The sequence below is a fragment of the Microcaecilia unicolor genome, chromosome 10 (assembly GCF_901765095.1).
Source record: "Microcaecilia unicolor chromosome 10, aMicUni1.1, whole genome shotgun sequence".
Lineage (NCBI taxonomy): Eukaryota > Metazoa > Chordata > Amphibia > Gymnophiona > Siphonopidae > Microcaecilia > Microcaecilia unicolor.
Genome location: NC_044040.1, coordinates 134,089,907 through 134,113,592, shown reverse-complemented (window position 1 = coordinate 134,113,592; position 23,686 = coordinate 134,089,907). Strand labels below are relative to the sequence as shown.

Sequence of the window (23,686 nt, the reverse complement as noted above, 5' to 3'; positions counted from 1 at the left end):
ATGTAACTCACCTTGAGCTACTACTGAAAAAGGTGTGAGCAAAATCTAAATAAATAATTAGCATAGTAACACAGTAGCTGTCAGCAGATAAAGACCTGCATGGCCCATTCAGTCTCTCAGTGTCCCCAACAAGATAAACTCATAGCATATGGTATGATGTGATTTAACATATGCATACTTGATCTGAGCTTGCCATTTTTGGGGCACAGACCATAGAAGTATGCCTGGCACTGGCTTCAATTCTCAACTACTGAAGTTGCCATCAAAGTGCACTCCTGCCCATCTAGATCTGTGTAGGCATAATTAGGACATACTGTAGAAGTCTGCTCGGCACTGGCCTTACTTCCCAACTATTGGAGTTGCAGTCTAAGCATCGCTAAGTTTTGTCTTGATTCCATTCTTTTTCCATTTAGGAATCTTTTGTGTTTATCACATGCATTCTTGAATTTTGTTCATTTCAGGCATCCACCACTCTCTCTGTCAAAAAGTACTTCCTGACATTGCTCCTAAGTTGACCCCCCTGTGACCTCAGTTCATGTCCTCTAGTTCTACCACTTCCCCATCTCTGGAAAATTTTGTTTTTATATTAATACCTTTCAAATATTTAAACGTTTGCATCGTACACTCCTATCACTCCTTTCCTCTAGGTAGCTATATATATTCAGGTTATCAAGTCTTTTTTCATGTATCATTTGGCACAGACCCCATACCATTTTTGTCACTTTTTTCTGAAACGCCTCAAGTCTTTTTATGTCCTTAGCAAGATACTGAACATAATACTCCAAGTGGGGCTTCACCAACGACTTGTACAAGGGCATTAACACCTCCTTTCTTCTGCTGGTTATACCTTTCTCTATGCAGGGTAGCATTCTTCTGGCTACAACTATCATCTTCTCCCATTATTTTGTCACCTTGAGCTCATCAGACACCACCACCCCAAGGTCCCTCTCTCACCTCCTATCTCGTTCATCTCCTTTGGATTTCTTTGCATTAAATTATAACTGCCAGACCTTAGACCATTTCTATTTTTTAAAGATAGTAACATAGTAGATGACGGCAGAAAAAGACCTGCACGGTCCATCCAGTCTGCCCAAGAAGATAAATTCATATGTGCTACTTTTTTATTTGTACTGTCCTCTTCAGTGCACAGACTGTATAAGTCTGGCCAGCCCTATCCCCGCCTCCCAACCACCAACCCCGCCTCCCAACCACCGGCTCTGGCACAGACCGTATAAGTCTGCCCAGCACTAGTCCCGCCTCCCAACCACCAGCCCCAGCACAGACCGTATATGTCTGCCCAGCACTAGCCCCGCCTCCCAACCACCAGCTCTGCCACCCATTCTAGGCTAAGCTCCCGAGGATCCCTTCCTTCTGCACAGGATTCCTTTATGTTTATCCCACGCATGTTTGAATTCCGTTACCGTTTTCATCTCCACCACCTCCCGCGGGAGGGCATTCCAAGCATCCACCACCCTCTCCGTGAAAAAATACTTCCTGACATTCTTCTTGAGTCTGCCCCCCTTCACTCTCATTTCGTGCCCTCTCGTTCTACCGCCTTCCCATCTCCGGAAAAGGTTCGTTTGCGAATTAATACCTTTCAAATATTTGAACTTCTGTATCATATCACCCCTGTTCCTCCTTTCCTCCAGGGTATACATGTTCAGGTCCGCAAGTCTCTCCTCATACATCTTGTAACGCAAATCACATACCATCCTCGTAGCTTTTCTTTGTACCGCTTCAATTCTTTTTACATCCTTAGCAAGATACGGCCTCCAAAACTGAACACAATACTCCAGGTGGGGCCTCACCAACGACTTATACAGGGGCATCAACACCTCTTTTCTTCTGCTGGTCACACCTCTCTCTATACAGCCTAGTAACCTTCTAGCTACGGCTAGATCTGTTCTCATGTTTTCTACTCCCTCCAGGGTGTCCATTCTGTTGGTAGTCTTTGTGCCATCAGCAATTGGCAAACTTTCCTTCTAACCCTTCAGCAATATTGCTCACAAATTTACTAGAATCAGCCCCAGTATCAGTTGGCATATTACTTGGCTGTTTCAGATCCTAACTATCAGATACACATTGGGCAATAATCCATGCTGTTTTGCAGCTCCTCATCACCACTGTAAGCACTGATCTGAGGGGTACCACAAGAATTGATACTGTCACCTATTTTGCTTAATGTCTACCTCCAGCCACTAGCCAAGCTTATTCAATTGATAGATACTCAGTTCTATATCTTCATGGATGATGTGTAGCTACTCATACCCATTGAACCAGACTTACCTACAGACCTAAATAAACTACCTGTTTAACAGCAATTCAAGAATAGGCTAAGAACAACAATCTTTTCCTGAAACCAAGTAAAACTGAGCTCCTGTGGATCTCCAACACATACAGTCACATACCTGACATCAAAATCTCTTTTGGGAGCTATGAACATCCTCTTAAATCACAGATCAGGAACTCTAGGGTACAGTTAGACTCAAAATATCTCCCAAATCAAAGCAACCTTCAGGAGCTGCCTCTATCATCTGCAACAACACTGTCTCTCTCCATACATTGAGAAGGCAAGTCTTGTCCCAGTGGTTTACACCATGATAACATCACATTTGGATCATTGTAATACATTCTATATTGGTCTGACTAGAAAAGGTCTGCAGCAGCTCCAATTAATTCAAAACGCTACAGTATGACTGATAGAAGGTGTAAATGACATGATAACCTCACACTGTTCCTGCCGTTCCTGCAAACACTTCACTTTCTATCAGCACACACCTCTAAGGTCACTAAGATCCTCCCAAAGAATATCTGTAACCATATCCTCTCCAAAGAAAATCACACAATCAATGAGCCTTCTCTAGTTTAGCTCCTACACTCTGAAACATAATCCCAAAGAGGCTTCACTTAATGCAAAACTGTCTCTACTTTAGGAAGCAGGTGAAAGCTTGACTGTTCTCCCAATCCTTTAATGGAAGAAGCAAATAACTAGCTACTCACAGAAGTATTAACGCCGGCTGCTAAGAACATTTTCCTGCACCTTTTCTGACTCCATGTGCAATTTTTCCTTAAGTTAGTCACCTTTATTTTTTTTATCTAACTCATGTTACTCTATCTTATCTGTCTGTATGTTCTAACTTCACTTATACCCTATGCTGTTTATTAAGATGTTTTGATGTATATTGTGTTGACACTATGCAATAATGTTTATTATTATTTGAATATGTTTACTGCTGTAATTGTCTATTGTCTATGTTCAAATTATTCTTGCTGTACACTGCCTTGGGTGGATTTCTGCAAAAATATGGTAAAAAAATAATACTAATAAATAGATAAGCCATCGGGGAAGACAGGAAAATACCTATTGTACCTGAATGTAATTCACCTTGAGCTACAAAAAAAAAGACCTGAGCCAAATCCCAAATAAATACAACAAGCAAACAAAATAAACTCTGCCTTGGTCAACATGAGGAATGAAGAAGTAGTTTAATGGTTAAACTAGGGAAGTCCAATTCAAATCCCACTGCCTCACCTTGTGACCTTAGCCATGTCACTTAACCCTCCATTGACTAAAGTGCAAACTTAAGGATAAGGAAATAACTACTGTAACTGAATGTAACTTGTCTTGAACTATAACTGAAAAAGGTGTGAGCCAAATTCAAATACTGTAAAATTACAGCAGATGTATGAAAGCCAAGTACACGTCCTGCACCTCTCACTGCATCACGTGATTCCCCTCCACGTGTTTTTATAAAATAGACTTGTAAAAGGCATCCCACAGGGTGAGGCAAAAAAAAAAGTTTTCTCAGCAACTGCTTTGAATTTCAACAAGAAATTTTACATACTTATTTAGTCTTCATACTTATTACTATTAAACAACATTTAATTATCTTAACCTATGTTGATGTTACTGACATTTTGGCATTACTACCTAGGAATTTGTGCGTGTTAAAAATGTTCGATCTAAAACACAGTAAAATGATGTCATTCAAACAATAAAACTAACAATGTGTCAGAATTTTGCAGACACTGTGAATGCTCAATGTGTCCACCCCCAGCATTAAGAAAGTCCTTTAGTTGCTTTGGAAAGTTCTTAACAGCCTTGTCCATCGTTCCCTCTGGCAGGCTGTCCCAGATCATCTGCAGTGCTTCCTTGAGTTCCGTGATTGTTTGCGGCTTTGGGTAGACTTTGTGATAGGCTTCCAACATTGCTCCCCAGACAAAAGTCTACACCACTGTGACACCAGTAACAGTAAGCTGGTACCCCAGGGGTTTTTTGTTTTTTTTTTTTCAAATAATGGTAGGTTTACACTGCAAATATTTTGGTATGCACGAAAATCACTAGATGGTCATGCTAAAAAGTCTGTAACTTTGCCATGTTTAAAGATCATATCATTCCACCTTTCACATAAACGTAGATAGTAACAAAAAATAAAGCTGTAAAATTTCATGTTGAAATTCCAAGCAGTTGCTGAGAAAACAGCAAAAAACTCTAGGGGGTTACTTTTTTTTGCCCCACCCTGTAGATGCCTTTTACAAGTCTATTTTATAAAAACACATGGAGGGGGATCACATGATGCAGTGAGAGGAGCAAGATGTGTTCTTTTCCTCGTTGGGGACCCCACTCTCACTAAGCACTATTAATCGCTAAATTACCTCAGAGTTGGAATCAAAACACAGATCACTTGGAGATTTATCCTGTATGAACAAATATATTCATTATAAAGGAGGTGAGATGGCTGGAAAAGGACAAAGAACCGCAAAAGAAAAACCATGGGCAACAGACAACAAGATGGAGAACAGTCAGCCCACAACAATGGAATTTAACACGCTGCAGCTCAATCAGCTCACAACCGCAGTGGGCCAGTTGCTGGAGCCGAAAGTTCTGCAAATCTCGAATCAGCTAACCAGCTTTGAAGTGCTCCTAGCAGAAACCACGAGAGCAGGGGAACTAGAAAATCATGTGTCAGCGCTGGACGACTCGGCTCCCCACACGGAATCCTCCTTAGAGTGGTTATCACAGCAACTGCCAGAGCAGTCTGAGAAATTGGATGACCTAGAAAACAGGTCACACCAGAACAATTTGCAACTTTTTGGCCTACCTGAGACAATTGCAGAGTGAACATTGGCAATGGAATTGGAATGCTGGGTGTCCACTGAGGTTGCACTCTCAGACAGCGTGGGCACTCTTTGCCTTGAGCGGGCACACCAGGTAGGTTGGATACAAGATGGCAGACAGAGGCCTCACATGGTTGTGATTAAGGTACATGATTACGTGCAGAAGGTGGAGATTTTGAGAGGCTATCGCCAGAAGAGAGATGATCTGCAATATGCGGGAGAGCTGATTAAGATCTACCAAGATAATTTGAGCTATTCTTACTGTATACCGCCTTGCGTGAATGCCTTCAAAAAGGTGGTAAATAAATCCAAATAAATAAATAAATAAGATTACTCAATATTATTACAGGAGCGTTGGCGAAAGTTCACGCCACTATGTGCTTCATTAGCTGCCAAACATGTCAGATTCATGCTATTGTACCCAGCTGTTTTGAAGATGTCTGTTAATGGCAAATTGCATTCTTATGATATGTTGGAAGCGGCACAAGAGGCAGTAAACAGCCTGGTGGTGACCAAAGAGGAAAACTTAACTATATGTAACAGTGAGTTGTCAGTTCACAGTGAACTCTATATGTTCTGTGTTTCTCCATAGTATAGTGGCTAACAATTTCCTGATTTGTACATTAAATATGAGCAGTTTTTCATTGTTTGTTTGTTTGCTTTTATGTTAGCGCCAGGGGCGTAGCCAGACAACAGATTTTGGGTGGGCCTAGGCAAGAATTGGGTGGGCACCAAGTGTTCTCCCCCCCCCCCCCCCCCCCCCCAAAAAAAAAAATTATCTCAGCTGGTGGGAAAACGCTTCTTTCTACCTTGGCAGCAGGCATGCACTGAAAACTGAGCAGGTGCCGGTGTCATGGAGAGTAGCGTTTTCGTTACCATCAGGGGGAATTCTTCTGCTGGCGGAGCTTGGGATTCCCACCAGTTACCACTAAACATGTGCTACTGTTGGGTGGGCCTGAGCCATAAATGGATGGGCCCTGGCCCACCCAAGCCCACCTGTGGCTACGCCACTGGTTAGCGCACATGCAATTTTATGGAACATTTAAAGCTTAGCATTCGATGGGTGGGAAATGGATACTGTTCCCCTTCAGTAGGCCGGCGGAGTGGGGTGGCAATTCTAGTGCGGAAAACTTTAATTATTATTCCATGATACAGTGAGCAGATATCTGGCAGTACATTTTAATGCACAAGGGAAAGAATTTGTTGTCCTTACAGTTTATGGCCCTATGGAACATGATAAGACTGTTTTTTCTCATCTTTTAGGGAAGCGCCAGAGATCTTTCTTTACTAGTAGCGGGAGGCATGAACCATGTTTATGTTGAGCTCATTGATCACTCAGCTTTTTCGAAAGGGCGCTCTCAAGTTCTGCCAGCATCTTAGAGAATTTTTGCATAGCATTAAATCTGGTTGATACTTGGTGTGTGCTCCACCCAGACGAATGGGATTTCACTCGCACCTCGCGGGCTCACAGATGCTTTTGCACTTGGATTATGCCTTTGATCACAATAATTTTTTCTCTCACATCATCTCGACAAGTATTGGTCCTGAGGAGATTTCCAATCACGCGCCCGTTTAGCTGGATGTGGACACAGAACCTTATTTTAAAATTACCAAGGGTTAGTGCTTTTCCTCTTATCTCTTTCAGTCTGAAGACTTTAAGGCGTGTCTTTGTAACAAATGGGAGACATATGTTGGTAAAATAAACAACACATAGATGATCCGATGTTATTTTGGCTGGCTGCTAAGGCAGTTATAAGGGGAGACATCATAGCATATGTAAGCACCAGCAAAAAGCGTCTTACTCAAGGTATTGTAGAGTGGAAACTGCATGTGCTCAAACGTAGGTATGCTAGTTCTCATTCTAGTGCTTTATTTGAGACTATGATAGCAACTCGGGCAGCTTTGAACAGTATGTTACTTGAACACACTACCAAAATGCTTGTGTATACAAAGCACACATACTTTTTAAGGGGTAATAGATCTGGTAAGCTTCTAGCTTTACTGACGAAGAACGGGGATAAGTCTCAATATATTCGTAGTATAAAGAAGCCAGATGGTAATATCACCAATAACTTATAGGACGTGGAGGGGCATTTTCGATGACCATCTCTAATGGCACCCATCTCTAAGGATGGTGCCACGAAGGGGCGGGACAACGCGTATTATCAAAACAAGATGGACGTCCATCTTTCGTTTCGATAATATGGTCGTGGACGCCCAAATCTTGACATTTAGGTCGACCTTAGAGATGGTCATCCTCGGTTTTCGGCGATAATGGAAACCAAAGACGTCTATCTCAAAAACGTCCAAATCCAAGCCCTTTGGTCGTGGGAGGAGCCAGCATTTGTAGTGCACTGGTCCCCCTCACATGCCAGGACACCAACCGGGCACCCTAGGGGGCACTGCAGTGATCTTCAGAAATTGCTCCCAGGTGCATAGCTCCCTTACCTTGTGTGCTGAGCCCCCCCAACCCCCCCCCCAGGTCCGCCTGCCTGAAGTACACTGCACCCACTACAACTGCTCCAGGGACCTGTATACTGCTGCGATGGACCTGAGTATGGCATTTGAGGCTGGCAAAAAAGTATTTTTAAACTTGCTTTTTATGGTGGGAGGGGGTTAGTGACCACTGGGGCAGTAAGGGGAGGTGATTCCCTCCGGTGGTCATCTGGTCAGTTAGGGCACCTTTTTGAGGTTTGGTCGTGAAAAAAAATGGACCAAGTAAAGTTGGCCAAGTGCTTGTCAGGAACGCCCTTCTTTTTTCTATTATCGGCCAAGGACGACCATCTCCTAATCATCTCCTAATCATGCCCAGTCCTGCCTTCATCATCAATGGGGACACAATGCATGCAGAAGTTTTTGGAGAAGCCAGGTATGTCCGTGCTGTCTTCTGAGAGGGCTTCTCAATTGAATGAACCTTTGACGGCTAAGGAAGTACAGGGCGCAATCCGCAAATTAAAACTACACTCGGCTCCAGGCCCAGATGGCTATAGAGGGGTATTCTGTAAAACTGCAAACTCATCTTGTTGGGCCTTTGATAGACTATTTTGAAACTGTGTTAACAACAGAACATTTTCCCTCTCACATTAATGCCGCAATTATCAGTTTGATTCCAAAAACAGGGCCAATACTCTTCCATCAACTGGCCTATATATTTACATCTGCCATCTGTCCATAATTCAAAACTACTTCGCCCCATCCCCGCAGGAAATGCCGGATTATCTACTAATGAAAAAAAGGGGTATCCTCTCCCAGCTCCTCCTATCACCCCCCTCCACCATTCCCATGCCTTCCCCAAGGCAACCAGGAAGGGATTCTTGCGGATACACACCCCCCGCGCTCCCTTGCAGCCCCCAAGAACAGAGAACACATCTAAAGGAATACACCAGCTCTGCCAAAACTCTGGCAGCTCATATCTGGCAGATCCAGTATGGCACTCATGGAGCCAGCGCATCAATGTTGCAACGTTATATAGCCTTAGATCTGGGAGCCTCATCCCTCCTTCCCTTCCCACTTGCACTAACTTAGGCAAATGCGATTCTGGAACGTTTATTATGCAAAATGAACATGCCAGTTATACTGCGGTATACCTCCTCCTCCCTTTTCGCAACCCACAAGGGTACCATCTGCAGCGGATAGAGCAGCTTGGGGAGGAGCACCATCTTGACCAGTGCTACCCGGCCTTGAAAACTGATTGGTAAGTCCTTCCATTGTAAACATATCTTCCGCACCATTTCTATTTTCTGTATCACATTCTTCCTATACATCCACTCATGATCCGAGCTCAAGTATACTCCCAGGTATTTAATCCCTGTACTAGCCCAGAGCAATGGGAAGTCTTCCAGAGTAGCGCTAGAACATGATGCCATTACCGCCAGCGCTTCTGATTTCCCAAAGTTAATTCTTAATCCTGCAAAAGACCCAAATTCCTTGATTATCTCCATTACTGCCGGCAGCGACTCCCTTGCGTCATCCAACAACAGTAGCATGTCATCTGCAAACATATTAACCCGATATTCAATACCTCCCATATTTATACCTTCACCCTCTGATCCTGTCATATTCTAGCAGCTAGCGGCTCTAATGACAGAACGAATATTAGGGGTGACAACGGACACCCCTGCCGCCGTCCCCCATCCCAGCGAGACATTGGCCCGTAAGAGTTTGTTTATCAACAGCTGGGCCGTTGGATTGCTATATAGGACCCGCACCCAGTCACAAAAAGGCCCCCCCTGATACCATAATGTTGCAATACCCAGAAGAGATACGGCCACAGGCCTTTTCAGCGTCCTAGACTAGCTATAATCGAGTCTCCTCGCCTGTGTCTGCCTTCTCTTAATATACGACATACCTTCAATATATTTGCTGATGCATACCTGCATTTCATGAATCCTACTTGGTCTGCATGTACCAAAAGGGGGAGGACCTCTCCCAACCTTGCGGCCAGCACACTGGCCAAAATCTTTATGGGCGCACTTATCTGCGTTACCTGCTCTAACGCCAACCTTGGCATTTGCATGTGCTGAAAGAATTCTTCACATCTTTGGCCCGAAAAGTTTCCGAATCGTACAGCATCTCATAAAAACGCACAAATTCCTCCTGTATCTCTTTCTGCATTGTGATACCCTCTCCCCTGGCCCTTTCAACCTTGCTATATATATATTTTGTTTGTTTGTTTGTTTACATTTGTACCCCGCGCTTTCCCCACTCATGGCAGGCTCAATGCGGCTTAACATATATGTTTTCCCCGACCGTTGTCTCACCAACGAGGCCAGCAGTTTCCCAGTCTTGTTTCCCCATCTATGTAGACCATATTTATATAGCTTGATATTGTATAATGCTTGCTCATTAAACAGGACTCTGCATCTCCTTCCTGCATTCTATATATAAGCGCCTGTTGTCCTCCGCCGGCCGTGCTATGTACCGCCGGCGGGCCTCTCCAAGCCGTCGTCCTGTAATGATTACTGCTTAGTCTCTCTTCTTGCGTGAAGCTACCACATATGCTATTATCTTCCCCCTAAGCACTGCTTTTGCTGCCTCCCAATACACTCGGGGTCCCACATCCATCACCTGGTTTTCGGCCTCATAATCCCTCCACGCCCCTTTCAAATATTCCTTGAACTCTGTACTTTGGTATAAGGCTGGATTCATACGCCACCAAGGTGGCCTGATGCTATCATTCCATTCAATGTCAACCCAGACTGGTCATGGTCTGAAATCTCTCTGCCTTCCAATTGCCGCCCTTTGTGTCCTGCCCCATAAAGTCCCCGATAACAAAATATAATCCAATTTGTGCATGGGGCCCTATTGTTCCTCACCTGGTTCCAGACCTGCACGGCCGATTCGCCGGCGAGGTGCGGTCCGGCAGAGATAGCTGGCTATTTTGGATGTGGTTTCTCCAGGATGGGTCTGTTTCTGTTTCCCATATTTGGCAGCCGTCATCTTGGTTGGATCAATGTCTGCAGCCATCTTGGATAGCTCAAGAGTCAGCCGTCTTGGATAGATCTTATCCCAGGAAGCCATCTTGGTGTTGATTAGCTTCAGGAAGGAAGCCCATATTTGGATGTAGGCATCTCTGCTGATGGGGGGGGGGGGGGGTAGGGTTACCATATGGCTCCAGAAAAGGAGGACGGATTGTGTCAGCCGGGTTTTTACTTCCATTGCTTTCCATTGAATGGGCAATTACTTCCATTGAAAGCAATTGCTTTCCATTGAAAGCAATGGAGTAAACCCGGCTGGCTCATCCGTCCTCCTTTTTCTGGAGCCATATGGTAACCCTAGGGGGGGGGGGGCAGCCATCTTGAATCAGCTGCACATGTTTGAGATTGATTCCAACACTATTTAAAGCCCTGCCTTCAGTCTTTCATTGCTTCGGCCTCAATTATTCTGAGGAGTTGCTGTCGAGTGCTGTTCACCGAATATCTTTTGTTCCTGTTTTTCTGTGTACTGGACCTTGGCTAGTTTTCTTGGATTTCGCTTGTTTGCTGCCTGCCTTGACCCTAGACTGCTTTTGACTATTCTTACCTATCGGAGTACTGGTTCTGGACTATGTCTGTTCTCTGCCATCCTGGTCAGCGGCTGTGCAACCCCGCCGGTTCCAGAAGTCCTGGTGGCCACCTGCAGCTGGGAGCTCAACTCTCGGTGAAATGGTGGTTGCTTCCCAGGGTGAAGCTAGGGGTTGTCTGGCTGCCTGACCGAGTGCGGCATCACTCCATCTCAGCTGTGCTCAGTCGGGGCACAGGGGCTCACTACTACCGGGTCATAACACCTATGCGGGTGGGAGTAGAACGTAAAGAGGTGTATTTTCAAAGCACTTAGATTTACAAAGTTACATAGTCTCTCTCTTCCTCATGGAGCAGGTGCCAAGCATCTATCAATGCCATTTCAGCACTCAAATAATTAACTCCCTTCTTATTATGGTCCTTCAAGGGTTGCCTCGGGGGCTGACAATCAATGGATGGGTCACTAGTGAAGTTAAAGTCTCCCCCCACTATTAGAGGGTAATCATCTATCATCACTAATTTGGAATGGAGGTGAGTGAAAAATTTATGCGAATATATATTCGGTGCATATAGATACAAAGCGCTATCTTGACTCCCTGTAAATTGCCCGTCACTATCACCCATCTTCCTTCCGGGTCTTGTATCACTTCCTGCAATGTATATGCCAAAGTCCTTTTTTATCAGCACTGCCACTCCTCTCTGTCGGTCACTAAGATGCATAATATACCTCCCCCACCCAGTCTCTTCTTAGTTTGGTATGCTCTACCTTATCTAGATGAGTCTCTTGGAGTAAAGCTATGTCAGCTTTCAGTCGTTTCAAATATTGCAGGAGCTTCATCCTCTTAATGAGGGAGTGAATCCCGTCCACATTAAGGGTCACTAGTCTTAAAGTCGCCACCACCATACCGCCCCTTGTGTCTTTGCTCTCATATCCCTTATCTTTCTGTTAGACGAGGAGGCCTCCCAGCTAAGCCCTCTCATCATCCCCTATTTCATCCCGTCTTCCGCCCCGTTCTGATGTTACTACTTCCGGCCCCTGAAGACCCCCCCTTAACCCCTCCCCCCCCCCCCCCCCGCAACACCCCTCCCGTCTCCCTCCCCCACCCCTCCCCGTCATCCTCCTCCCCTCCTTCCCTTGACCGAGCCCCCTGTTCAAGCATCCTCTGCTTCCTCCCCTACCCAACCCCCCACCCCGCTCCCGACTCCATGTGGTTCCGCTCCCCCACTGATCCTCACTTCACCGGTTCTCTCCCCCAGCACTCCATTTCACTCATACCACACGTTGCTTCCCCATCTTATCTTCTCACAGAGTCTCATAAACAGTTCATCAACAGGACCCATATCCTCCCTGAACACTTTTACATGTTAACGACCATTCATCCACACATGTCCAACCCCTGAATCCCATTGTGGGTCCCCAACATTATAAAAAGTAGAAACATAACCTTATAACAACCAACTGAAACATTTATACTGTAGTCGCCCCAGCCAGCTTCCAATCATCCGCTCACTTTTCCTTGTCGATATCAGCTACCAAATACGGCTCCATGGCGAGGTTACCAGCCAGTCTTCCTGCCGATTTCTATGCCTTGTACCTCCTGCCTCTGTCGCCTTCCGATATCACAATTCTAACAACCGGCCGAGGCCCACCATTCCAACTCTTGTCTTCATGCTGGTCCCCATTCCACGTGCTACAATTCAGTCTGTGTTCAATGTGTCTTTGCAAGCTCCTGCCTTAATAGGCTGTTACTCCTATCAGCACCCTTCTATTGCTGGATGCGTTCTTCCACCTATATCACTGCTCTAACACTTCTTTTTATTTCCATTCAGTCTCAGTCACCCATCTCATTGTTCCTAAGCACTTTCCCGCAAATAAATCCATAAAATACTGGGGCGCCTGTTGTCAGGAACTATGATTCTGCCTCGTTGCCTGCAGCGCTTCAAGATGCCTCAAGGCGGCTCCTTTAAACACGTAGGCCCCTTTAGATCCGTTCTACAAATACTTTAAAGTCCATTGGATCCATGAAAAAAATTGTCTTGTTATCGTACTGCACTTGCACCCTTGCTGGTATAAAAATGCAAAATCTTATACCTTTTCATGCAATACCTTAAATTATTGTCCCATTTGCTTCCTCTGCTCTGAGACCCATGCAGAGTAATCCTGAAATAAGATATGCACGCCATTATAATCCACAGTTCTGGCTACCCTGTATGCCTGCATTAGCTTTTCTTTGTCGAGTAGTCCAAAATTTTTGCCAGAACTAGCCTCGGGCGTTGATCCGTCTCTCTGATGGCGCCAACGCGATATACCCATTCCACCCGCATCTGGCCCTGCAGATTTTCCACTTTGAGATGTTCAGGCAGCCATTTGATAACAAACTCTCTTATTCTCAATCCGTTTACAGTTTCTGGCAAACCCAATGATCCGAATGTTGCTGCTCCTGCTTCTATTTTCCAGATCATCTGTAATCTGAGAAAGATTTTTTTCGCCAGCGTCTCCACCGCTGCCATTCTGACTTCGAGCGTTTCCAACCGGTGCTCCTGTCAACCGATCCGCTCCTCGGCCTGCTGCAATCGTACTGCCATGCCTTCCAGATTCTCTTTTATGGTGTCCACTGATGTCTGCAGTTTTGATATCTATCATCCAGCACCGCTGTTAACTGCCATGTCAGTTCTCTTATTGCCTCCTCCTGTAGCGTTACTACAGTGGCTGCGGTCATGGTCGCCATCTTGGGTGGGGAGGCCGGCACCGCGATCCCTACAGGCCGCGGTGTTTTTGCCAGCATGCCACCTCGCCTCGTACCGCTAAAGCGCCAGATTCCGTCCCACAATGCTGCTGTTCTTCCTTTACAGAACCAGGTATACTTCGCCTCGGTGGGGTAGCAAAGCTGATGAAATTTGCAGGTAATACGGTCTTCGGAGATGGAGCAGGGCGAACGAGCATCCTCTCAGCCCGCAAGCATCACATGACCCCCGATAACAGTGATTTCCCTGGGTCAGATGTGGCTCTCGGGTGCACTACAGGGTCACATCAGCATTGCATTGTGGTGGGTGTAGGGTATTGGGCTCCGTGATTTCATTAGCTTGTGTTACAGTCTCACGATGTTGGTAGTTGGTAGGCTCTTCTCCCATGGTGCTTTTCTCCCTGCCTACTGGGTCAGAGTGTGCCCTGTTGTGTTTCCTGTTGTAGTCCATGTGGTAGTGGCCATTTTTGTAAGCCAGTTTTAGTTCCCTTTCCTGAGTTAGCCACGTTACAGAACTTAGTTCTTACCTTGAATGTGGCTGAAAGAGGGCATTGTACAGCATTCTGCCAACTCTGACCTACTACTAATCTCACTACCAGGGAGACTCGTTGCCAGTGGTGGGGCACAACCTCTGATCTGCAGTTAACTGTGAGTAAGCATGCTTATTCCAATAAAGGACGTTTTCGGAGAGTTTAGTCTTCAGGTGTCAACTGGTGTGCCAATGTTATACAGCAGTAACAAGTCCTAGAGGCCTGCATGTATGCAGTCCCTGGAGCACTTTTAGTGGGTACCGCAGTGCACTTCAGCCAGGTGGACCTAGGCCAATCCTGTAACACTTGTGCTGGTAAATGAGAGGCCTTCAAAACCCACTGTACCCACATGTAGGTGCCCCCTTCACCCCTAAGAGCTATGGTAGTGTTGTACATTTGTGGGTAGTGGGTTTTGGGGGAGGGGGTTGGGAGCTCAGCAACCGTGGTAAGGGAGCTATGCATGTGGGAGCTTTTTCTGAAGTCCACCGCACTGACCTAGGGTGCCCAGTTGGTGTCCTGGCATATCAGGGGGGCGAGTGTACTACGAATCGTGGCCCCTCCCACGACCAAATGGCTCAGATTAGGACGTTTTTGAGCTGGGCGTTTTTAGTTTCCATTATCGCTAAAAAAAACAAACGTCCAGCTCAAAAACGTCCATTTTTTTGAAAATACGGTTCGGCCCGCCCCTTCATGGACCCGTTCTCTGAGATAAACGCCCATGGAGATAGGCGTTTCCGTTCGATTATGCCCCTCCACATCATAACAAAACTCTGTAAGCCACATTGAGCCTGCAAATAGGTGGGAAAATGTGGGATACAAATGCAATAAATAAATAAAACATTCCTTGATAAAGTTAACCCCCCCCCCCCCCCAACAAAAAAAGGGTATTCACTCTCCAGGCTTCTTCAGTTTCAGGATACTGTTTATGTAGCTTTATCAATAGTCTCCTATCTGCCATACATATGGGCTCTCCCATTCCTCCCCACACATACACAGCCCCACACTCTTTTCTGCTGCCATCACCTTTTTCCACCCATCTTGACCTGAAAAGCCACCTATCTCTTGCTTTCCTTGTTTGGAAGGATTTATTTAACTCGGGGAAGAATGCCTTATTATTTTACAGAATCGCCCAGACAGACTTCCCCTCTTTTGGGCCAACAAACATATGAGAAGGACAGGCAAAATTACTGATACAAACACAGGGATGGAGGCAGGGCTTTTACATGATGAAGCATTGAAACAGACAGTCTGGCAGGACCATAGATAGGCAAAGATTGAAACAGACAAGTAAGGGGGAAACAATACCAAGCTTGGAGGGAGAGGGAGAGGCAGTTTAAATAGAGTGGTAACCACACATTCTATTTGGAAATAATAATAAAATGCAACCAAATATGGTAATTTATCTAGCCATTCAATGTCACTGAGAACAGATGGATTTTGCAGTTTAACCACAGAATGCCACTATCCCAAGGCAACAATGCATGAATCTCCATCACCAGTTGGCAATAAACAGAGTAACCAGTAGCAAATTATATTGCTCAGTCATTAGTGCCCTGATGCTCAGAAGCAATGCGGGCACTAGAGGCCATTAGTTCCGGACTAGCGCCCACATTTACGAATGCACAGTGTTCAGAAGCCCTTACCACTGGAAACAACGAGCTTGCCCACCGTCAACATAAGTAGCATGCTAATATAGTCAAAAGCATGCAAATGGGGTCATTTTCTATTCCCTCCGATGCTTGGAAACAGTGCACTTCACAAGGACGCCCTTACCGCCGGAAACCTTATGCCTGCTCAGATCTGGCGTTAAGGTGTCTCAGGCTCTGCAACTCGGGTCCTCCTGTTCTTTGATCAAGCAGGGACTCAGGAAGGGGCTCGGGAAGAGGCAGTGACATGAGTGCCATGCAACATCTTTGGAAAGAGAAGCCCATATGCCAAACCAGGGCCAGAGCACTTCTGCATTTCTCCACGACTTCCTTGAGATCCTTCAGCCGCTCCTTCTCTCCCTGCCCCCGTCCGATCTGTGGATCTTTCTCCTCTTGTGTATATGCCCAGACACAATTCTCCCCTTTAACTTCCCAATGGTCAATGCTAACATCACACCTATATTTGCATACTATTAGCATTGAGCATTAGGAAGTTGTTTTGCTGCGCTGTTCCGGCGCTGTTCCATACAGCACTAGAGTTTTGAGTGTCAGGGCCTAAGTGTCAGAAAGCTGTATGGTTCAGTTGCTAGGCTTCATAGTAGAAATTACAACAGAGAAAATGAAACATACATCTAACTCACTAAAAGTCAACCCAGCAGGGAGAGGGGGTGTGACAGAAGTGGTAGGGTGTGTAGTAGGAAAAGCATATGGAGCATGCCTTATGGGATTATCTCCAATCCTTCTACATGGGTTTTGTGTGCAGTTTGAAAAGAGCAATCCCCAACTGCTGTGTTTCAGTCAGTCCTCAGTATTCACTCAGCCAGGTTTTCAGGATACCCACAATGAATATGTATGAGATACATTTGCATGCACTGCTTCCACTGTATACAAATCAGGAGCCAACTTTTCAAAATTATTGGGGTTGCTAAGCCCAATGGAAATAACCCCATTCCTGGACACAGACAATGAATTTTCTCAATATTGGGGGTGCTGAAGCACCCACAGCGTCGGTTCCTAGATATTCATTGTGGATAGTTTGAAAACTAGACTGGCTTGGTGTGTCCTGAGGATTGGGTTGAGAAACCCTGTTCTATAGAAATGCAGTGAACTTTTTTATTGGAACTTTATTTCCTGGAGCCTTTAGCCCATTTTCAAACTCAATGTGTCTTGTCACTGGATTTTCGCCATCAAATTTGATCCTGTTCTATTGAATTTTCAGAGAGTTATTTTAACGCCAGCTAGACAGATAAACAGATATTTTCAACCCTTTATGTATAATTTCTTTCTAATATTCTGTTGGATTACAAAAAAGTAATGCAAAATTACCCAGTCAATAAATGTAAGGATAAAATTTGTTTTAGGTATATGAGTAAACATTAAAATATAAAAGTGAAATAATTAAAAATTAAAGGAAAAATTAGGTTAGCAGGATGTTTTAAACAAATCCTTTTACTTGATGTTAACACTAGAGGTGGAGGACAATAAACTAGAGCAGGGGTGGGCAACCTGTAGCCTGCTGTCCAAATAGGGCCCACTACTGAATTTTATGCAGCTCGTAAGGCCATGGGAATTATGCATAGAAAATGTTATTAACAAGAGGTTCGCAGATCAGAATAGCCATTCTAGCAGTTTGTTTCCATAATTTTTAGTTAAAATTTTATGTAGTTAGTTAGTTATCACAGAAGGTCTGTGGAATTCTGTGCATTTCCAGTTTTGACATTGCTCAATATTGTGACCCGCTAGATCTAGTACTGACGTTCATGTGGACCTCTGTGTATAAAGGTTGTCCACCCTTGGACTACAGGCAAAATAAAACAAGAAAGTAAGGGACTGTGGAGTAAACATGTTGCTATTTGCTCAGTGTATATAGTATTTAAGATATACAGGCACAAGTAAAAATAGAAACTTCCCTGGGACATGATGGTACACATCCTAGAACACTGAAGGTGCTAAATGAAGTGCTGGTGACTGTACCACACACAGTTCAACAGAAGATATCACTGGAAATAGGAGAGTGATAAGAGCAGGGGCAATTCCACACCACCAAGGCTGAAACAAGGAGAAGGCAGAAAATTACAAAGTTGTTGGTCTAACACTAGTAATGTACAGAGCAAGGAAAGCATTACTGAAAGGCAGAGTAATGCAGTACCTTGAAGCCAATGGGTTGTAGGATGCTAGGCAATTTGGATTCACAAGGTAAGGATCTTGACAAACAAATCAGACAGATATCTTTCATGAAGTGACCAAAATAGTAGTGTGGAGTGGGGGCAGAAATCATAGTGGATGACCGTGGCCAATGTGGATTTCATACTTTGATTTCTGGAGCATTGGTGTAGTTTTCCTGCTTACTTTGGGGAATGGGGAGGCAAGGAAATCATACTGGCAGTTAGGAGGAGGGGACCAATTTAACATTACCATTTGCAACATTGAGGGGGGAGCCCATCTCCCCATGACTACCCCAACCTCTATGTCTAAAAGAAAGAGGGGTGAGGGAAGAGAGAGATAATAGAAACATTCAAATATCTAGGTTTAGTAAAATACCAGAAGGCAGCATTTTTATATGAGAAACTCAATATTTTGAAAATACTTTTTTATTGAGAAAGTGATTGATATGAGGAAAGAGGGTGGCAGGAGTCAAGACAATGGCAGAATTAAAACATGCTTAGGACAGGTATAGGGAATGGGTGAGGTCTATAAAAATATAGGAGACATCTTTTGAGTTTCTAGGAGGATAATTCTGTCTCTGAATTTATTCAGCTCTATGGGAACCCCTTTCTTCCCTCCACTATTGTAATATCTTTTTACTTGTGGACCCTTATCCTGCCCCTAAAGGACCTTGGAGTACAGTGGGTATTCAGTCTGCACATCAATCCTGTTCTCATTATGATCTCTTCTGTTCCAGGAGATGAGCTTGAATACATTCGACCAAACCTTTACCGGAACATTGCGCAACAGCTGAACATCTCGCTGACCTCAGAGACTGTGGTGTCAGATGCCTTTCTGGCAGTAGCCACAGAAATCTTCACAGCAGGTATTATTGTATGTGAGCTGAGGTGGGGGGAGGGTTTGGGATGGGATAAAGATTTCCATATCATCATGCTGATCAATCCATAGACTGGTGGGTTGTGTCCATCTACCGGCAGGTGGAGATAGAGACCAATCCTTTTGCCTCCCTATATGTGGTCATGTGCTGCCGGAAACTCCTCAGTATGTTCTCTATCTCAGCAGGTGGTGGTCACACACAGCAGCAGCTCTGGCTAGGTCTCCAAGCCTAATTCTTAGGTTTTGTTGAGTACCTGGGGTTGAGGGCTCTTCTTGAGCAAGTGCAAACCTGGTGGTGCCAGGTCCCTCCTTTTCTCCCCCCTCCCGCTGGCTCCGTTTAAAAAAAAAAAAAATTTTTTTTGGACGTCCTTTAAGGGCGTTTATTTCAACGTTTATATCAGCGTTTATTGCAGCTGCTCACTGGGACACCAGTTCGTTACAGCTCGGAGCGAAAAGCAGATAATTTTACCTTTTTATAGCGGGCAGGGGGTTCCCCGTTTGGTCTCCATGTGGCTTAAGGCGTCGGAGGGCGAGGGCGCGAGGATTCGCTCCCCGGACCACGTGTGTGCGTCTAGCAGGGATGTGGGGGTTTCAAAGCCTGAATCGCCTTTGTCGGGCATCAGTTTGGAGTCCGGTCAGTGTCCCAGTTCTTCCTCCGGTGCGGCGGTTTTTCCCGCCATAAGCGCCCATCCCCCGCTGCTCGCCCACTCCATGTTGGCCGGCCACTCTGCTCGGACGGCTTCTTCTTGGGCCGCCCTCAAGCTGGGAGACGTTAATGCTATGGTCGCCCTTGATTCGGGTGATGGCAAGAAAGCGGCGAAAGTTAAGCGCCGTTCATCCCGCGCGGCTCCTTCTCAGAGTTTTGCGCCGGATGCCATTTTGGATGCGCAGCATGTTTCTCTCCCGCTCTTGCGAGCGCCGGTTGAGGGTGCGTCTAGGGCCGTGGCCCAGGCGGCAGAAGTGCACAGTCTAGGGGGTTTCTCCCCTGAGTTCATTTTGCTGCTGCATCAGGCCTTTCTTATGATAAACGCTGCCCCGGCTCCCCCCTCTGATCAAGGGGCTGAGGCCTCCGGAAGCAAACGCCCTCGGGTGGACTTCCAGGCCCTAGAGGTCTCCTCTGATGTAAATGAGGGCAGCGTATCTGAGTTCTCCCAACGGTCCTTTGGGGATTCCTTGGAGGAGACGGATTCCCGCTCGTATGGAGCGGATGACCCCTCTGCAGCACGGATCTTTTGCTCAGAGGATTTGCCCAACCTGTTAGTGCAGGCCATGAGCATTTTGAAGAGTTCCTCTCCGGAGGACGTCTCTCCCTCAGCCTCTGTTGGCTCTGCCATTATGCGGGGCACTAAGCGCCCGCCTAGAACCTTCCACGTGCATGAAGCCATGCACACCTTAATTTCGGCTCAATGGGATTTCCCAGAAGCGAGCCTTAAAGTGGCTAGGGCTATGTCCCGCCTCTATCCTCTGCCTGAAGGTGAACGGAAGGCCTTTCTTGGGCCTACCGTGGATTCTTTAATCACTGCGGTGACTAAGAAAACGGCGTTGCCGGTGGAAGGTGGCACGGCCCTAAAGGACGCCCAAGACAGGAGTTTGGAGGTGGCTTTAAAGTCGTCCTTCGAGGCGGCTGCTTTAAGTTTACAGGCCTCAATTTGTGGCTCCTATGTGGCCAGGGCGTGCCTGACGCTTGCGCAGCGGGCTTCCCCCTCAGATCCTTCTTTGAGGGCTGATGGGCCAGCCCTGGAATCGGGCTTGGCCTACTTGGCAGGCTGGCTGTATGATTTCTTGAGAGCCTCGGCTAAAGGTATGGCTCAGACAGTCTCTGCACGGCGGTGGCTTTGGCTGAAGCATTGGTCTGCTGACCACGCCTCTAAGTCTCGCCTGGCTAAGTTGCCTTTTAAAGGCAAGCTGCTCTTTGGGGTCGAGCTGGACAAGATTGTGACCGATCTCGGCACGTCTAAGGGCAAGAGGTTACCGGAGGTCAGGGCTCAGGCCAATGGTGCCCGCCCCGGTTCCTCCAAAGGACAGTTTCAGGAAGCCCGTCGGTACTGCCCGGGCAAGTCGAGCTCCTCTGCCCCCTCTTCCATCAAAAGGAATTTCTCCCCCAAGCAGCATTCCTTTCGCAGAGACCGCCGTCCCGGAGGTGCCTCCTCCAGTCCTCCCCCAGGGTCTCGTACCCAATCACGGGGCGCTGGTCCATGGCCCAGAGCAGATTGGAGGAACTATCCTCGTTTCTGGGCGAGTGGACCAGGGTAACTTCAGACGCTTGAGTGCTGGAAGTCATCAGAGACAGCTACAAGCTAGAGTTCTGCCGACCCTTAAGAATCGGGTTTGTGCACTCTCCCTGCAAGTCTCCGGTCAAGCTGTGGCAGTGCAGCAGACTTTGGACAATCTGATCCATCTGGGTGCGGTCGTTCCGGTGCCAGAAGGTCACCCTGGCAAGGGGCGTTACTCCATTTACTTTGTGGTACCTAAGAAAGGAGGTTTTGTCCGGCCTATCCTCGACCTCAAAGGGGTCAATCGGGCCTTGGAAGTTCGGCACTTCCGGATGGAGACTCTCCACTCTGTTATAGCGGCAGTGCAGGCAGGGGAGTTCCTGGCATCCTTGGACATCAAGGAAGCTTACTTGCTTATTCCCATCTGGCCTCCTCATCAACGCTTTCCACGTTTTGCAGTTCTGAGGACACTCCCAGTTCAGAGCCCTCCCCAGTTCAGAGCCCTCCCTTTCGGGTTGGCTACTGCTCCGCGGATCTTCTCCAGGTTATGGTGGTCATCGCGGCCTTCCTACGCAAGAAAGGAGTACAAGTCCATCCTTATCTGGACGACTGGTTGATCCGAGCCCCCTCTTATGCAGAGTGTGGCAGAGCTTCAGACCGGGTGATTGCTCTTTTGAGCTCCCTGAGGTGGATCATCAACTGGGAGAAAAGCCAGCTGCGCCTGACTCAGTCCCTGGAGTATCTGGGAGTTCGTTTCGACTCCCAAGTGGGCAGAGTGTTCCTGCCAGACAATTGGATTGTCAAGCTTCAGGCTCAGGTGGACAAGTTCCTAGCAGCCTCTTCTCTTCGGGCTCGGGACTATGGGCAGCTGTTGGGCTCTATGACGGCCACGATGGAAGTAGTGCCCTGGGTCAGGGCCCATATGAGACCTATACAGCTCTCTCTGCTGCAGCGATGGACTCCAGCTTCGGAGGATTACGCTGTGTGCCTTCCCTTGGATCCAGCGGTGCGCAAGGCGCTGAGCTGGAGGCTGAGGCCAGACAAGCCGTCCACAGGAATGCCTCTTGTGACCCCGGAGTGGGTTTTCGTCACGGCGGACGCCTCTTTGTGGGGCTGGGGAGCCCACTGCTTGGGAAGGACAGCGCAGGGGCTCTGGTCCCCTGCAGAGGCAGAGTGGTCTGTCAACCTCCCGGAACTCAGAGCCATTCGGTTGGCGCCTTTGGAGTTTCTCCCGGGCCTGGCGCTGAAGCCAGTAAGGGTCCTGTTGGACAATGCCACGGCTGTGGCCTATGTCAATCACCGGGGAGGTACCAGGAACGCCCCTCTAGCCAAGGAGGCCATGAAGCTATGCCTGTGGGCGGAAGCAAACCTGGAACAGCTGTCGGCGGCCCACATTGCGGGAGTCATGAATATTGCTCAGGCGTTCTTGGACATCACGAAGCGCTGGGGCCAGCCAAGCCTAGATTTGATGGCGTCTTCAGCCAATTGCCAAGTGCCGCGCTTTTTCAGCAGAGGACGGGACCCTCGATCTCTGGGAGTAGATGCTCTTCTCCCACAGTGGCCGACACAGGAGCTCCTCTTTGTGTTCCCACCTTGGCCCATGTTGGGCAGGGTGCTAGGCCGGGTGGCAAAGCATCCGGGCCGGATAATCCTGGTGAGTCCAGATTGGCCCAGACGTCCCTGGTATGTGGACTTGATCAGGCTCTCAGTGGACGGACCTCTGCAGATGCCAGCGGAGCGGGGCCTGTTGCATCAGGGTCCCGTGGTGATGGAGGATCCCTCCTCCTTTGGTCTTACGGCCTGGCTATTGAGCAGCAGCGTCGGAGCAAGCAGAGCTTCTCAGACAAGGTCATCGCCACTATGCTGAGAGCGAGGAAGCGCTCTACTTCTACTGATTACGCCAGGGTTTGGCGTACCTTTGCATCGTGGTGTGAGGCAGGCTCACTTTCTCCCTTCACTGCTCCAATTTCATCAGTGTTGGCGTTCCTGCAAGAAGGTCTGGAAACAGGCCTGTCGCTCAGTTCCTTTAAGGTCCAGGTAGCGGCTCTTGCTTGCTTCAGGGGTCACCTGAAGGGTGTTTCCCTGGCATTGCAGCCAGATGTGGTGCGCTTTCTCAAGAGAGAGTTATTCACCTGCGCCCTCCTCTGCACACAGTGGCTACCTGCGTGGAATCTCAATCTGGTGCTAAGAGCCTTGCAGAAGCCGCCTTGTGAACACTTGTCGAGGGTGTCTCTGAAAGAATTGACGTTGAAAGCAGTCTTTTGGTGGCTATCACTTCAGCCAGAAGAGTTTCCGAGCTCCAGGCGCTATCATGTCAAGAGCCCTTTCTGCAGTTCTCTGAGGCAAGAGTGTCTATTCGCACAGTGCCTTCCTTCCTGCCCAAGATTGGTCCTC

The 23,686-nt window shown here is 47.1% G+C and overlaps 1 protein-coding gene across 1 annotated transcript in view; it reads left to right on the top strand.

The window, feature by feature from the left end:
• The window catches only part of BOK (BCL2 family apoptosis regulator BOK), a 248,285-nt gene that overhangs the window by 79,085 nt on the left and 145,514 nt on the right, over positions 1–23,686 (top strand). The window contains exon 2 of the mRNA XM_030216930.1: positions 18,940–19,068. Within this exon, the coding sequence (XP_030072790.1) occupies positions 18,940–19,068 (129 nt within the window). The remainder of the gene's footprint in view (positions 1–18,939; positions 19,069–23,686) is intronic.